Below are 18,423 nucleotides of genomic sequence, written 5' to 3' on the forward strand. Positions count from 1 at the left end.
GGACTTCACAGTGATCACTTCATAATTATATCTCTTGAAGCAGAATGGATTTTAAATCCAACCCATAAGATGTCCCTGTTTGCAGAACACCCAGAGCCCAGTTGTGTGCCCATAAAACGGAAAAAAGTTAGAAGTTAAAGCACATACAGATTGAAAGCCTTGCATATTCATGGAGGAGAAACAACAGTACCACTCCCACTCACCTGGGCTAGCTGCAGAGCTCCCTATTGACACTGAAGTTAATTTTCCTTGGTTTCAGCTGTAGCAAATAGTCTTACACATTAGAGGATAATTGTGTGCTCTTCAGTTAAGCCATTAAAAAACCCCAGAAATAATGCCACCATCGCCAGAAAGGATGAAGGCATTTTCATATAATCTGGAAGATTTGATTGGATTTGCTGCAAACCTTTAAAATACCCTTTTTTCCTGATGTCATGAGATGTCCATGGTGGTCCTGCAAAGAAAGTGTGAGGCAAACAGCTTAAGTCAGTAACAGCTTCAAACACTCAGTTAATCCTCCTCTACTCAGGGTGTCACACTTAAGAGCACTGAGTTAGTAGCCTGAATACAGCTTTAATATCTCACAGGGGATGCAGATAAAAGGCATCAGCAGAAGTGTGTCATTCCATTAGACTGGCCTGCATCTCCGAGGTTATGCTATTCAGCTCTCAGGCATCTGTTGATGTTTGCCTGACCAAGTAGTCCCTGGGCAAAAAACTTGTTTAGAGGAAGATGTTTCAGGTGAGCTATCAGCATCTGAAAGACACCAATGTGCAGTTGTATCTTGGTGTATTTACTTTCTACTCAGGATGTAAGGTTACATTTATCACAATGTATTTATTAGCAGTTTATTGAATTATTTGGTGTAGACCTGTTTTGCCAGTAAAGTATTTAATGATTTCATGTCTAATAAGCTCTGACATTTCCAACAGGCTGTGATTGCAAAAAACTCAGTGTTAAAAACCTAACAGTAAAAAAATGGGAGGCAAGATGGTTGCCTTACTCCTTTGCTTGGGGACTGGTTTCAAAGAGTTTGCATAAGCAATTATTACATGGCAAAGACAATAAAGTGTAGCCAAAGTACAAGCAGAAACACCTCCATGGTATACACAAGATTGAATGGTTTATTTGTGTGCCTCTCAAGGCATAGAAGACACAGCAGGATAGAAACATAAAACTGATGAACAACCTTATTTCAGACCAATGGGGAAGGTTCAAGACAGAAGTTTAATGGAAAGTGATGTCTTCATATTCTTTGAGAGAATAAGAAATAGGATTGAAATATATTATTGGCTGTTTTATAGATGTATCAGCCTACTAAAAATTTGCATAGCAAAATTAACACCTTTTGCAGATGCACTTCAATTCTAAGTAACAAGTAATAGCAAAACTAGAAAAAACAACTGAATCAAGAAAATGTGTTCAAAACATTTAGTGGTATGCTGGTCTTGCAACTTTGTGCAAAGTAAGCAGTTATCTCCCAAGAGGGCAGAAATGGATAGCTGGAGTGAAAACCCCTTACAATATTTCAGCTAAATAAATCCATTATTTCGAGTACAGAAGTGTTAAGTGGCATTTGAGTCAATCTAACCCTCAGTAATCTATCAACGTGCAAACACTACAAATGAAAACATTATTTTCTCTCATTTATTTGTTTGCTTTGTTTTGAGAAAGCTGTAATTTTAAAAGATTTAATTTGTAGTCTGTCTGATTGTGTAGCAGGCTATTGAATTTAAGTATCATTAGCTTAGAATTTGCCCTGTGGAATGGGTGAATACAGTCATTTATAGACAATTAGCTGCTTGCTGCTGTCTTTCAAATGCTGATCACCATGAAATCTAACCCCCACACCATGTCTGTGCAAACAGTTCCTGGCATCCTCCCACTGCTGCCTATTCTTCTGGACATCAGATTTCATAGCCCCATTTCAGCAGTAAGTAAAAAATTTGACATTGATGCCAAACTTAGAGTGATCTGGTGCCTGAATTACAACAATGCTGTGCAGTAAGCACAAAGTGGCAGAAAGAATCCCAGTCACGTCTCAGACTATCTGGAATTTAACAAGTATCAAGAGATTGTCTCTTCCCAATATATTTAGCAACAAAATCTTGCTAAACTATTATTAAACAGCCTTATTTGTCCTATTCTCATGGAATCTTGTAGGTATGGATTTGTCAGTGTTGAAACCATCTAAATTTGATCTATCTAAAATTCCTTGTGTGTCTATATCTGGTTTATCATCTGTGATATCTGAACAGCTAGTAATGGTTTCTGCAGAGCAAAATACACCTCAGAATCCACGTCCTGCAATCTGCCTGCCTTCCAAGCAAGGCTATTTAACAACATTGAAGACAAACAGTTATATTCCACAAAATGATTATTACCATACTTTCTCACAATAGTCAAGGAGAAAGCACACTCTAATGAAAACCATGCAGACAAAAAAAAAGGAGTTACACAGCATGGAAAAACTAATTGTTGATTATTAGCAAGAAGTCTCAGTAATACTGTCTTTTCTGAACTAGTTATGTGGTCTCACCTTGAGTACTGTGTGCAGTTTTGATTGCTGCAATATAAGAAAGTTGTTAAATTATTAGAGAGTCACCATCCAAAGGTGGTGACCACTGACAGGACCCAAGGGAATGGCTGAGGTTGTGTCAGGAAAGATTTCAGTCAGATCCTAGGAAAAGGTTCTTCACCCAGGGGTGGTTGGGCACTGGGACAGGTCCCCAGGGCCGTGGTCACAGCAGCAAGCCTGAGAGAGCTCAAGAAGTGTTTGGACAGTGCTCTGAGGCACAAGGTGTGAGTCTTGGGTTGGAGCTCTGCAGGGCCAGGAGTTGGACTCGATGATCCTTGTGGGTCTCTTCTATCTCATATTCTGTGATTCTATGATTGGTTTTCAATAGTTTCTAAGCCCTTCACTATGTTTAGGAGGCATCCTATAAACTAAGCATTAGTAATAAAGCTGTGAAAGAATCTCTGCTTCTTTTCCCTTTTCTTGCCTACCCTATCACCTTCCCTTTAACAGCTATTCAACAGCACAATGCCTTCCTATCTATTAGGAAATCACATACTAAAAGAATAGGCAAAACTCCAGTTCAGCCTCATCACTCAAAGGAATGAAGTCTACTAACATGGGCTCCATTCATATTCCCTTCACTAATACCTATCTTGTCCCTTGCTATGCTCTAGATTGGAGCTCTTTTGGAAAGGAGAAATGGCCTTAAATTTTCATTCCCTACACTACATAAAATTAGACAAGGGCCCCAGTCCTGAAAGCCAGTTAGGTGCAGGGAATAATCCTGAATAATATCAATAATCTTTGGAAAATTACTCTTCTGTTACATTACTGAGGGTTTACAGAAGCTCCTAAGATCTTGCATACAAGATTTCCAGTGCCAGCCTTACACACAAGGCTGTCAGTGTAGGCCTGTTGATGTACCCCAATCCATGTGTCCTGCTAATGAAGAGGGCTGAAGTATACTGAATTAATGGGCTTTTCACTCAGAGTCTTATTTGTGAGCATGGTTTTTGGGTGGAATCATCTCATTTCTGGGAATCAGACTGACCCCATCATACAAATCAGCCATCAAATGACAAAAGCTTCTACTCAGTGCCAGAATTGAGACATCAAACCAGTATTTTCACCACTAGCTTGCAACCACTATCCAATCACTATCTAGCCACTAATATAAAGTCTTACCATGACTTTAAAAAAAAATTTCTCATTTTAGAATATGAGTGAAGTTCGTGCTTCCAACAAAAAAAAGAGTTGAATTCTTGTGTTGAAGAACAACTTTGTTAGATCTACCTAGCTCACTGATGTGTCTCTGACAGTGGCTACTAGTAGATATTTTGAGAAATACAAGGGCATAATTAATTTTTCCCATGGTTATAAGTTTTACCAGTCTGAAGCTTTGGGACTTCCAGAATGGAGATCTTGCATTAATTCATCCATTAATTTTGTCTAATTTCTTTTTAAGCCTATATATTTCGGGCATTCACAACATCCTGTAGCAATGAGTATTACAGTTTTATTATGTGTTGCATGAAAAGATACTTCCTTTTGCTCTGAACCAGTTGCCTGGTAATTTCATTGTGTTCCACCTTGTCTTTATGTTATAAATAGGGAAACAATAAATAGCTATTTCCTATTCACCCTCTCAATGCCTTTAACAGTTTCTGTATGCTTCTCTCTAATTTCATAATTTTTTTTCTTTCATAATTATCTGAAATTTCCCCATTTTTCCCCATAAATCTTAGTTTATTTAATTCCAAAACAATTCCAATTATATTTATTTTCTGATTTTACTGTGTCTCTTAGTGGTACCATCACAGAACCTTTTTTCCATTTGATTCTTCACTGGTTTCATAATAGTTCTTGATATTCTATTTTTTGCTTTAACATTTTTTAACAGAAAACTTTAGACAAGATCTACATCCAGGATCACTTTCCTCATGGTCATTTGAATTCTAGTATTTATAAATTTAAGTTTGTGGCCTTATGGTTTGTTCTCCTTCACAATGATAGATATGGATTTGCTTTCATGAATGATGATATTTATTTGTCCCTCTATCATGTATATATGGGAGCATATAAGACCATTCTGAAACTTTTCCTTGTTATTTCCAGTGCTGATTCTTGTAATTTTGCTCCATTTGGAGATTTTTTTCCTCTCTTTTTACTTTTTAACCAGATCATTTAAGAATATATTTAATATCATATGTCTAAACACAGATACATGAGGGGCTCTTATGGCGCCTTCCTTCTCTATGAAAAATCTGCCATTTCTTTCTAGTAGTAATTGATTGTTCTTTGACTAGTTACCATGAGAGGAATTTCCTTCTTCCTCTCTTGACACTGAACTTTTTTTAAAAGAGCTCTTGTGACAGAATCTTTTGAAAAGCTTCTATCTAAATTTGTTGAGAAGATTAAATACTGATTCATTGAGATAATTATTGTTCATGATAATAGAAATAATTTGTATCTCTAGATTGGGGGTAGAATTCATCCATGCTTGGACTTTTCAAAAGTCCTGACTTGAAACCAGCCAGACTCTAATCTGTCATGGAGAAAAGCTTAAAGGAGTAGCAGAAAGTTGGTTTTTTAGTATCTCTAAGTAATGCATTCAGCTGATTGCCTGTCTGTGATTCAGTGGGCTAAGCAACCCTGTAGGTGATTAACATGGGAGGATGAAAGATGGGAAATGTTTTTTTTTTTTTTTAATAATTACTCAGATAGGAAATGTCTAGAGATTTACAGCAGCTACCAATTTTGAGGGCTTGGATATCACTGTAACCAGAGACAGAGATAAATGTCAGTATGTGCATCACTGCAACTGTCTTGATTATTAACAGAAGTTTCCTGAGACTGGTCAGCTTCATAGAAAGCTACCCTAAAAAAGGGCTCTTCAAACTTATGGGAAGCTAGGCTGATTGAGATTCTGATTAACCTCTTCCATTTTCTTGGGCACCAGAACTACAGTTTCTGTATTTTATATTCTTGGCTCCACAAGATACTGTGTTTACCAAACAGAGATACTCTTTCTTTATTCCTGTAGTCCTCTCTTGATTTCCTTTATTGCTCTTTACCTTATGGGGTAGACATACTGGTGCACATTGATAAAAGCAGCCCATTTGGGATCATGGGATAACAGACAAGGAGAGATGACACAAAATGTGAATGTATGTTTTCTGCACATTAACTTCAGGAAATAGGTACCAAGTGTGTCTTGGCTTCACTGTGCAAAAACAGCGTGCTTGATTCGCACCAGGAAAAAATTTTGGAGACCTGTAAGTATTCACATATATTGTTCTCTCAGAAAAGCATTCAGAATTCCAGAAGTTTTTACAGTGGAATATTTTCTAACCCAGTTACATGCACAAGCATCTCAGCAGTCAGTCTGCAATAGTTTGAATCTAAAACTGAGTAACTTTTGCCCTTGTACTTGTTACTGATATTTTTGGAATATACAAGCTGACTTTGGGGATACCTGGTTTCTAAAATATCATCTGACATCCATGACTGTGCTGGACTCTGTAGAGCTATGCATTTGACCTCCTTATGTTTATTTCTGGGACCAGTAAATCCCAAGATTTTTACTACACTTTATCCTCCTCCTGCCAAAAGTAACTATAATAGAGCCTAAGGTATCAAAGAGTCCAAAAGCCTTAATTTGCCTGGAATTTTCCTCCTGCTGTGAGAAGCAGTGCTGTAAGCTCCCTGCCCTTCAGTCAGGTACAGATGTTATGGGCAGATGAGACCCACTTAGTCTGAGGATGATTTGTGGGAATAAGGCCAGCACATATAGGAGCACAAGAACAGAAAGTCAGTAAAGATCCCAACAAAAATAGTCAGAATTTTTTCATTTCAGATTTCAGGGAATGTATCATTATTAAATATTTTATTCATATTCTTTATAATAATTGTTTTATTTTCAGTTATTGTAGGAGTGATGCTACAGTATGTCTAAAAGTTGTGCAAATCCCAGGAAAGGATAATTCCTATCTGCTCTGATGCAGTCTGCTTTCAGCCCACTGTGGACAGTGATATGAGCAACAAATTTTTCTGCTCATTCCTTTTCTGGAAATAAAGCATTTGGAGAATGAAGACCATTTCACTGGGCTGTGAAGACTGAAGACAATAGAGATCTTGACCCCACGAGTAATAATTAGATAGTGCACTGGCAGAAGAGTGACCTGAATTTTGAAGTGCTTCTGTGATGAATGTTGATCCTGGAGCATCATAGGTAATATATGTAAAACATGTATTATCTTTTAATAATGTTTTAATATATTATGTTTTCCTCTGGGAAAGTATCAGTGCTCAGAGCTCTGGTTGCTCTCTTGTTTGCCCAGAAGAGTGTCTATGCCTATTTTGTCATATTCCCTCATGCATTTGTGTTTTGTGGCCAGATCACTATGTTCTTCTGTGTACAATGACAACTAGAGCAAGAATGATGGCAAGTACTCTTTTTATCAAGTTAGTCCATTGTTGGGTGCTCAGGGTACAATCCAAAATTATTTGGGCTTGAATTTCCTCAAGCGATGGATGATGCTGAGGTTGCACCTCCACCTTGCTAAAAGAAATGTGGCATCAAATTGATGTTCATGCATAAAATGTAAAGGATAGATTTATGTCCTCAATTTTCATTTGTTTTGAATATAAGCCTCACTGCCTAGTTTTTTTTTAAATGTGGTTTTTAAAACAAGCCATCCATGGGTAAGTCTTAGCTTTTGATCTCTGGGGATAGATGAACTCAACTACTGGTTTAAGAAAGGAATCAAATCTCCACAAAAGAGATCAGACTGCCTTTTATTTTTTAAAAAAGTGGTTCCTTTTGGCTGACTTTAGAACATTTCTTTTTAGCATACATTGGGGTTGGGAGTGATTTCATTTTCTCTAGTTCTACCTTTTTCTAGAGGCTATTTACAAGTTAAGGGTATCTAGCAGACCAGATATTTACTATGGTCATCAGATTATTTAGGCAGGGCACTTATTATGTTTATCTTCTGTAAATGCTAAAGATTTGTAACTAATATAAATTTCCTCCCCCAGATTTGCAGATGTGTAGAATTTGAGAGTATCTCAGAGACATTTGTGTTCCCATTTCATCTCAGAAAAGCAGAGTATCTCCTGTAAAATTCACATTCCTTGGCTGCTTCTCTTCAAAAGCAGCAGACCTGTACATATTTTCCATTACTGCAAAACACTGCCTTAGCCAGTCAGCGGTGGGGACATTGAGTAATGCCAGGTCAGATCCTAAGGCAATTAAGAACATTTTTTGGTTTTAAATGCAGTGCCAGGAATTCTTATTACTAGAAAATTTTTGATGGAAAAGAAATAAAACAAAGAATAAAAAAAAAAAAAAAAGAAAAAGAAAAAAAAAAAAGGAAATAATTGTGCAAGTTGAATTTTATACTGAACAGAAACAGTGTTCCAGAAATATAACTGGAAATAAACATCCAGAGGAGGTTTCTGACAACTAGGTATGATTCTCAACTGAAGAATCAAACCAAAATGATGCAAGTTCATTTTGCTGCCTTTTGTTAATGTACAATTTTACTTCCTTTGTCTTTTCTTTTCCATTTCCCCCCACAATTTACTGTATTTAATATGCTTTGTTTATTAGAGTGCCTTGTGCTATTTAAAGAAGTTTAAAGAACTTCTGCTGAGGCAAAAAGTTGCTTTCTATTTTATACTTGCACAACCCCAGCAGCATAGACCTTAACTGAAACATCTATATGGGATAGATAATAATAGTTTAATACATGGCACGATAAGAAATTATGTCCTGTGTTGATAGATCTAGTACAAAGATATAGAATAGTCATTTAGAAGGTTTTCAAGATAGATGAAATGTAATATCAGATAAAACTTTCTACTGTCAAACTTGTAAGATGCTTTTGATAACACTGATACTGGTGTAGCCCTGGGACTGATTATTTTTTCACTTGTAGGAAAACTGCAATAGAAAAGACTTGTAATAAGTGTTGCTGCTGTTTCATGGTGAGACATGTCGGGGCATGAACTGACTTTAATGGCCCTGATGCGCCTTCCCTGGGACCCTCACCCTTCCCCCAGGGACCCCTGCCCTTTATTTCTCCTGGGCCTGAGGTGTGGAGCAGGTGTGCCTGTCTCCTGGATGGACCTTAGACCTCTCCTGCAGGGGGCTGGTGGCCTGGATGGACCCTGCTGCTCCTGGCTGAGCACTGGGTGGCCCCTGGGCCTGGTCCATCTCGTGCTGTGGCTGTTCAGGTCCCTGCTCTCGGGGGCTGTGTCTGTTCATGGAGTGCTCCCTGTGCTGGGGCCATCCTGGGCCGTTGAGGTCCTGCTCCCGTGGGGCTGTGTCCTACTCATGGGGCTGTGTCTATTCACGGAGTGCTCCCTGTGCTGGGGCCATCCCGGGCTCCCAACTGACCTCTCTGCATTGGCTGTGTCCCAGGGCATCTGAACACAGGTTTCAGGTCTCTTTGTAGCTGGAACTGGTAATTTCAAGGGCAAATTCTTGCCAGAATTGAAAAAAAATTACAAAATATAAAGTAGCCCTGCAGAGATTATAGTCTTTTCATAGTTAAAAAAAACCAAAAACCCAAGAGTGGGCGTGTTTTATTCACAGAATGTTTAAATGCCACTTTTTATTGACTAATTCCTTGCTTTGCATAATCTAATACTGTCATGTTGAAACGTTGGATAAAAAAAAAAGCTATGTCCACCTGAAAGAAAAAAAAGCAGTAAAAAAGTGTAACAAAATGAGTCAAGCAGTGTTCTGCAGAGCTCAGTGTATGCTGACCAGGGATGTGCTATGGCAGAAGCATTTATAAAAGCAGTTTAATATCCAGGTCTGGATGATGAGGAAAGCTGCTCTAAAGTAATTTCTTTGACCACCAGCAACAGTGGTGTTTCTTCAGCACTGTTTTGCTTTTCTCTAATCCGTTTCTGCATCAGTAACTCTGGTGCTTTGTTCTGCCATAAACCCTGGAGTGCACTGTGCCTGATGGGGTCATGTGTGTGCAGGTGATTTAGAAAATGATACCCCAACTTTGCACCAGCATTTAAATCCTGGAAGGAAAGTTCCTTGTACCATATACTGTCACAGCCCATTAATATGACCACATGTGGTCCCATTTGCTTTAATAAACCAAGAAAAAAAATATTTAGAAAACTTTCAGGTACGGGAGACGATTGTTTAGCAAAAAAAAAAAAAAAAAAATTTTCTTTCCTGACCTCAGGAAGGTACTCAAATCACATTCCAGTACAAATTTTTGCCTGCAGAAAGCTCAGACTCTTTGGATGAGGAACTTAAATTACGTGAAAGGCATCAATCAGGCTGTGGGAAAATGTCTCTTCTGAACCTGTCTCAGCTGAAGCCATTAATGGCCCCAAATGTGCTATTTAATTCTCTATGACTTGGCTGCCAAAACACTTGTGGATTCAATTTCTAATCTAATTTCAAACAAGACTGACAAAATAGTCCATGACAGAGGTGATACCAGCCCTAACACCTTTGCCTGAAGTCAACTGGGGATTGCTCACAGGTTTCACCAACAGCCTCCTACAGACTGACAGACGACCAGCCTGGGACTGGCAATGTTTTCAACCATCTAACAAAAGATCAGTACTGTCTAATTTGTTAAATTTGTAATGCTATCTTTTCACTGTCATATACTTTGTGACCTAAACTTCAATATGTATGTTTGAGATGTGGTATAATATAGTGGAATACAAATGTACTTTCCTGTGATCCCTAGCAAATTAGGTGGTGATGAGTATTCAGATTCTCACTAAGAGTACTTCTGAATTTACAGCTTAACAGATGTGTCAAGCAGAAAAATAAGCTACATCAAAGAAGAACATTATACAACCGTTATCTTGCAATGTGATTTAAGTAAATTTTAACTGCCAATCGCTCATCCTCCAGATTTCTCAGTATCTTATTTTTCTGGTGAAATGTATGAACTTGACTCCTAATTTAAGATGGCTAGTTAGGGAACGATTATTTTTACCTCCTTTTACCTTATGTGTATATAAATACTTTATACATACAAATACATATCAGATGCTTTTACATACAAAACTAGAATATTTGCTTGTCTTTATTGTGTTCCACTTCTGTTTATAAAGAATAAAATATCAGGACAGATTCAAAATCGCCCATACCAATAAAGAATTCTTTCACCGATGAAAATTTAATCTGATTTATCACCTGCAGAAGGATTTGGAGAGACTGCGTTGATGTACCAAGAAGAACAGTATGAGGTGCAATACAAGTACTGAGTCCTGCACTTGTGTCAAAACAACCCCAGGCACCACTACAGGCTGGGGGCAGAGTGGCTGGAAAGGGGCCCAGCAGAAAAGCCCTGGGATGCTGATCAACAGCAGCTGAACATGAGCCAGTGTGTGCCTAGGTGGCCAAAAAGGCCAATGACATCCTGGCCTGTATCAGTAACAGAGTGGCCAGCAGGTCCAGAGAAGGGACTGTCCCTCTGTTCTTGGCACCAGCACTGGTGAGGTCACACCTCAAGTGCTGTGTCCAATTCTGGGCCTCTCACTGGAAGAAAGACAGAGGGGTTGGAGTGAGCCCAGAGAAAAGCAAAGGAGCACAGGTCCTGTGTGAAGCAGCTGAGGGAGCTGGGGTTGTTTAGCCTGGAGGAGAGGAGGCTCAGGGAAAACCTTTCTGTTTTCTACAACTGCCTGAAAGGAGGTTTTATTCCAGGTAGGAGTCAGCCTCTTCTTCCAGGCAGCCAGCAATAGGACAAGAGAAAATGGACACAAGCTCTGCCAGGGGAATTCAGGCTGGCCATCAGGAAGAATTTCTTCATTGAGGTTGTCTTAGGTTACAATGTAAGATGTACCCAAAGGTAAGTATTCTATCACCATCTTCATAAGCTGTTAAAACCAAATGGGGCATTGTTCTCTATCTCCTTCTTAAGTCATCTTTGATAACTCTGGGGTATATCTTCTATCAATGGGCCAGCTGTTAAAACCAGGTGGAGCAGTGCTCTTTATCTCTTCCATGACCCATCCTCCCTCCAGGAAGACAACTTCTGTTAATGGGCGATTGATTGTCACTGCATGGCTGATGAAAATTACATCATCCAATTGTGAGATGTTCTGCCTAGGGGGAGGAGCCAAGCATTTCTATCTGGATATATTCCGAGATTTAGAACACCACAACAGCCTTATCCAGTGAATTCCCAGAGTACAAGAGTCTCATAACCACCACTGGACCTTTAGAGGAAGATCAAACTCTTCTACAGGATCACTGCTTCAACACAACCACATCTGTGAACCACAGTCACTCCAGGAGGACTGCAGCCACCATTTAATCAGACTGCTACCAACACCCTGACCAACAGGGTGCCAGGTTTTACTCTGCAAGCGATTCTGTATTTTTGCATTTATTTTAATTTTCCTATTAAATTGTATTTCTGACTTGTGATCTCCCACTGGTTTGCTTTCAAACTACTACAAGGGTGACCACAAATGTTGGAACAGGCTGCCCAGGGAGGTTGACACCATCCCATGGGGTGTTCAAGAAATACCTGGGCAAGGCACTTAGTGCTATCGTTGAGTTGAAAAGGTGGTGTTTGCTCAAATGTCTGATTTGATGATCTTGGTGGTCTTTTCCAACTTTAATGATTCTATACCTTTAAGATTCTATGATTTCTTAAAAATTCTTCCTTTAAGTCAGATGGCACTCCTACAAGATGCCAGACACCTTCCTGCCAAAGTCAGCAACCTACACAAAGAAAGCCTCAAAAGATAAGCTACAAAATTTTAATCAATCAACAGAGCAGAAAATTTTTTCCTAAGTTTCTTTTCCTTGTAGTCTAATTGAGAATCGATAGGTGTTTTAGACTTTTTTACAGTTGACAGAAAAGACCACTCTTCATTTGTTGCCACATCATACTGTTGCTAAATATCTTAGATGGGAGGTTGTTACTTTGCCACTATAGTGGACCCATCACTGAGGAGTCAAGCTCTGGCAATTTTACATTGTGCTTGTCATATGAGCCAGAGTTGCTTTTTACCTCTGAAGAAAAGTTAGAGTTTTCCTAAGATCTAAAAACTATTTTCAGCAGGATGGACACAAGGCACAACTTGGTCATCTACACTACACTTTGTTTAGAGGCTGAAACTTTGTCATGGACTCATTGCAGGCAGGAACATCACCTTGGAATTTCCCAGCCCTGAGTTGCATTTGAAGAAATACTTGCCATTGCTCAGCAGCTAGGGAATTAGAGCACTTGCCCAAGAAATGCAAGAACTTGGCCATCACCTTTGTTCTAGGAGATGATGAACCCACATCTTCCTTGTCTCAGAGTTTTGGGAAGCACCAGGCTGGCAGATAATCAACAGTGCAGATGAAGTTGGATCTATGCCAAAAAGACTGCAAAAAATCCATAGACCTAGGAAGACAAAAAGTCATGTGAAATGAGGAAATGTGTATTCCCAATACTGTTTGTGCTTTTTATTCCATGTCCCTGAAGTGGATATTGTAGAACTCAGATCAGGGACTGGGAAAGAACTGCTGCAGACGTGTGGGCCCTTGTGTTTGCCCTCCCAGGCTACTGCACTCTGTAAGGCAACAAATGTGGAAAAACTTGGTATACACAAGGCCTGAGGGTCCTGTTTGTGTCCAGCAGCTGTAATATTGCTTGCAGGTGAGGGAATCTAAGTAGCACGAGAAGTCACTTCTGGTCCAGGCACATTCAGCCCCAAAATCCAGATTTTAGATGGGTGGGATCAATTTTGGCCACCCTTACTCTAGTGTGCTTGAATTTGTCCATGAACTGTTGTATTTCACAAACTATGCATCATAGTGCTGGGCTTCATTGAACCCCATAGGGAAAATGTGAAAACAGATGTTAATAATGCAGTTTATTACAGATACTGGTCTATTAAATTGAAGGACATTAAGTAGTGAAATAAATTACTAAGAAAAACAGACAATTCCAGGCATTTTCTTGGGGAGAAATCTAATTTGTTCTCAGCCACAAGCTCAGTAGAAGTGAAATAGGATCCATTTAATGCAGTTTAAAATGTAAAAGCACTCACTTGATCACATTGTATGAACTCTGTGTTCCAACACTGTGTTCAAAAATAAATATTGCAGAGATGTACGAGAAACACATGAACTAGCTTTTCCCCTGTGGGAATATTCAGCACCTTTTTGTGTAAAGAACCAGTTTTATCACCTCAGAAAATTATTCTAAAGCTAGTCACAGTTGTACTGATGTTGTGTTTGTCCTCATTAGCAAGCTGAGATGATCCTCCTTAGCATTCAGAACCAACTCCAACACTTCTGTGAATAGGTAATAACGAAGAGATGATGTGAGAAAGAAGCTTTCCATCCTTTAAGAGACAGTTCAGATAAGAAGAGATTAATAGTTGTCACTGGGGAATCTGAACCAAGAATCAGTCTTCAAAGCTTTCCCAGGTGATAATGGTGCAAAGAAGTCAAAGCCAGATCATAATAAAAATAAAACAATCTTGGAATCCAAAACTGTAATTTTTTTTTTTAAATTTGGGTTTTTTGTTTGTCAAAAATAAATGAGCTTTGTGCAACTGCATCTGCTGAGGTAATTCTGCCTATATGGTGACTTTTTTGAATCCTCCCTAATAACTGGAAAGTTCTGTCTGATTTCTACTACTCTGACAAAGTGGTAAACATCTCTAAAATAATTAAGCCCCAAGATTTATGCAAATAAATTAACAGTTAGAGGAGAGGAAGTCTGTTAAAGTCTGCAACAGGAATGTATACTCTATTAGAATGTGCATGAAAAGGGAGCCTGAAACCCGGAATGAAAAACTTCATTTGGGCAGCATTTGGGCAGTTTGTGAAGAGCAGTGTTTCCTGTGTCTTGTCTGGCCAAAGTCAAACAAGTTCAAGGCACAGATTTATAAGGAAAACAGGCATTTTCAGCTCCAATGTTCAGGAATATAATTTTTTTACTTAGTAAATTATTTATTCCTGATGTGACTCTGCTTTTGACTGGGTTGGGGAGAAGAAATTCAGTAACACTATGAGAAAGACCAAGGCATTTCTGAGCCAGTCTAAAGCAGAAAGTCTGGGCAGTCATGTGAAAATGAATTTGTCATGTGATTTATAGTCCATCAACTAAATCAAATAGGTTTTGATAATATGCATCCATTAAAGTGTGTCTTGTTCCAGTCTCTCTTTGGGTTGTTTTTAGATGGCTGTAATCTTAACATAAAATATATTAATCCTAATTATCTAATCTAAAACTTTTCACTCTCCATGATGCATCATTTACAATGAAAGACTCCATTGCTCAGGCTTCAACTTCTTAACAACTCTGATTGAGAGAAAGCCTTTTCCTGATTGCTAAATCAGAATCTCTGCTAACTGTGTAAGTATGTGTGAGAGTGCAAGGACACTGCATAGATGTGCATATAAATTTAGGCTTCATGAAGAAAAATCTATTAAACTGTGCAGCTACTTACAAGTGCTTTTGTCCAAGGACGTCGACGTCAGTGAAGCTGAACCACAAAACTGATCAAAGAGTGGTTTATGACTGTGTCAGTATTGCAAATGTACAACTGAATCCAGAAATTTTTTTCTACTTTCTCTGTTTTTCTACGATGCACAGTGAATCAAATTTTCTAAATGTTTCCAGCAAGCAAATGGTATCCTCAGTAGCTACCATTTAAGCTTGAGAATTTTTGCAGTGGGATTTCCTAAAAGGCTTCACAGAAAAAAAGGTTCATTGTTTGAAGCCAAATTCAACTTTTTGTTAAGACTGATCAAAATAGTTTATACAGATTTTCATAAGCTTTTTGCTCACAGTGTGTATTATTTGGCTTAGTGATCACAGCTGAAAAGCGTGATTTTAATAAAGAAGTTGAATAAGCAGATTAAAGCAAGTCACAGGGCCTGCCTCATTCCAATAGTAAACAAAGTAAACTACTTTAATTAAGGCAAGACAGGTTATATATATAGCATGTGTGTTATCATTGTTTGGTTTGCTTCTTCCATTGCAGTAATATTTTAAATAGCCAGCATATCACAGATAAGAAAAATTACTTTTTATTAAGCAACTGATCTCCTTGATACATTTTTTGCAATTTCTTCTGATGAAGTAAGATGAGCAGTTGCTTTAAACTCTAATTCTAATCAACATCGCTCAAACACCCAGGAATCAATAATTTGTTTACAAGACCCCATCAGGAATGACTGAGCTAATCACTTTGGGTACACCACTTGTGCAAGGACAAATCCATGCTCCTGTAAATGCCTTTGCTAACTACAGATTGATTTTATTGACTCAAGTGTTCAGCATCAGGGGAAAGAAGTGGTCGGAAGGAGACTGGCAATACCAGTATGGCAGGTGATGTGTGCAATGAGGCACATAAGCACAGGGTTGAACAGGTTCCCAGGCTTGGAGCTAGGAGGGAATTTTGCTCAGGGTGTAGTGATCACAGACTTCAAAGGATTTTGGAGGTTTTCTGGCTTTGTTAAAATCGTGCACATGTGTTTACACAATCACATTCCTGCAAGAGCTGAAAGGAAGGTGCTTGGTGACCTTGGCTGCTCTTTGTCCTGCTGCTGTGGCCTCCAAGATGCTGCTCTTTCTGAGCCACCTTTGCTAATTGGAAACCTCCAACAAGGGAAAGATGGGAGAGCATTAGTTGTGGGCACATGATTACTAGCAACTTTGATATTAATCAGCCAGTAATCACACCTTCCAACCAAACACCAATGCCAGACTGCTGGGGAAGGCACAGTCAATCTCACTGGGCAATTTCTATGTAAAGGAACTCTACTACTTTTCTTGTAGCATTTTAAGCTTCAGGGTATTTCTCTAATGAAGGATTTAAAAACATGTGACCCTTGGCCAGAGATTTGGTTCTGTCACTAATGCTGCAGCTCACAATGTTTGAGAAACCATGCCCCATCACTGGAAGAGTTCAAAGCCAGGCTGGATCAAGCTTTGAGTAACCTGGTCCAGTGGAAGCTGTCCATGCCTGTGGCAGGGGACATGGAACTATATGACCCTTAGGGTCTCTTCTTATCCAAACTATTCTGTGATTCCATTATTTTGTGACCTAGAGTTCTCAGAGTCTTCAGGTGGAGCAAAAACCAGGTGCCAGTAAAGTAAGTTCTGTTAAATTGGATCTCGTCATTACAGCAACATTTATGCAGAGACAGTGTTGCATTGTAACACATTAATTATTTTTTTTAAAGTATTTTTGCAGATGAATGAGTAATCTCAGAAGCCGGGGCCGCCGGGGATGCAGGTATCCATGGTTACCTGCGCTGCCTAGCGACAGCTCCTGACGCTGCTGAGCCAGCCCTGCCCTGCTCCCTGCAGCCCCATCCAGCCCCAGGCCAGCTCCCCTGGCGTCGGGGAAGCTGCTCTGCAGTCCAGGTTAGAATTAGAGTTCGTGGTTTTATATGAAAAAAAAGAAAGAGGGAGGGGACCGATGAAAGACTCTGGTCTCTCTAACAGCAATAAAAATCCAGTTGTGGCTCCAGGCAGGATCTGAGTCAGTGTGTTGATGTAAATCCTCAGCTGTGCTGTAAGACACAACTTTGCACAAAAGTTCATTTAGGGCAGGATTTAAGGGTATTGATTCATTTCTCAGCCAGACATAGACCAAGTACTAATAAACTAGGGTTTGACTCCTTGACTGGGTGAAATGAAGCATAGCTTCATTAAAAAAAATATTTATGTCATTTCAGAAACAGAAGATGCATTTATCTTATAAATGAGACTTAAAAATACATTTATAAAAAGGCTATGAGTCAGATTCTCCTAATTATGTCAATTTAAACTGAGTTAATTGCAAATTTAGAACAATAAATTTTACTGGACCTGGTTATGAAGGTCTTCTCAAATGTTGCTGGTTTATGCATGCCATGACTCACCAGCATCAAGTCATGGCATACAGAGGTCTGCAGTTGATGTCACAGCCTTGGGCTCTGCTTTTCAGAGCATTTTCTCAGAAGAATGACTTGCAAGTACTTTTCACCTGAGTACTCAGGATGGTATTTGTGGTCTAGCTGAATTGCTTACACAAACAAGAGAACAAATTGCTTATGTAAGTCAGGCACTTCTGGTGCAGTCTTGTCTGTAAATAGGGATGCCCTTGTCTTCCTCCTCAGCCTCCCCTGCTGCAGCACTCAACTGCCTTGCTGTAGAAACTTACCAAAGATTTTTTCTGAGCTTATAGTCCTGAGTTTGCCCTTCCAAGCAGTGTTCTGCTGAGCAAGAGCTCCTTTAGGAGGTTTCTTTCTGGACTATTGATCTGTTTTTGGCCTCTGGTACATTCAGGGGTGCAGTCTAATGAATGTGCTTTTGCAGTAAATCCTTGAAAGCACTATTGTTTTCTGATTAATTCTTGCTCATGACTTCCTTGAGGTTAGTGCCATGGGAGGTGTCTCTTACTCTAAATCTTCCAGAGTAATAAACTCAGTCATCTGTAGTGCTAGATCATTAACCTTGTCCCTGGTTTGGGCTGGATCAGCTCAGACTCCTCCCAGCAGTTCTTGGGCACTACCTGGGAGTTAGTACAGAACAGACACTGTTCCCTCCAGGCACTTTGAAAGCAATCCACAGTGCTTTGGAGACAAAGAGTGGTCACTAGTGCTGGCATTCTGGATATTTTGGTCTAGCCAGTTTCAGTATAAAAGAGTTCTGGGCATGTTTAACCTTCTGTAAAGTAGTGCAGTGCTTTAACTGGTTATTACACTGTTTACTTGCCACCTCTTGAGCAGGCTGAGCCTGATCACATTTGCAGAGATATAAACAAGTACAGGATTCTCATTGTTTTACATTTACTGAGATCCACTCAGAAAAACAGAAACCTGCAAGAAATGCATTTAGAGTGCAGATGGTAGTGGTTAGGATGCAGGTGTTTTTCAACCAATGTCTGTCATGGGGAATAAGAAAGTT

General features: G+C 39.2%; 1 protein-coding gene across 1 annotated transcript in view; it reads left to right on the top strand.

Annotated features, from left to right (window-relative positions):
• Positions 1 to 1,819: 1,819 nt before the first annotated feature.
• Positions 1,820 to 18,423, top strand: part of LGSN (lengsin, lens protein with glutamine synthetase domain) — a 60,130-nt gene continuing 43,526 nt past the window's right edge. The window contains exon 1 of the mRNA XM_058802734.1: positions 1,820 to 1,933. Coding sequence (XP_058658717.1) covers positions 1,820 to 1,933 — 114 coding nt within the window. The remainder of the gene's footprint in view (positions 1,934 to 18,423) is intronic.

Source organism: Ammospiza caudacuta, chromosome 3 (assembly GCF_027887145.1).
Source record: "Ammospiza caudacuta isolate bAmmCau1 chromosome 3, bAmmCau1.pri, whole genome shotgun sequence".
NCBI classification, from domain to species: Eukaryota; Metazoa; Chordata; class Aves; order Passeriformes; family Passerellidae; genus Ammospiza; species Ammospiza caudacuta.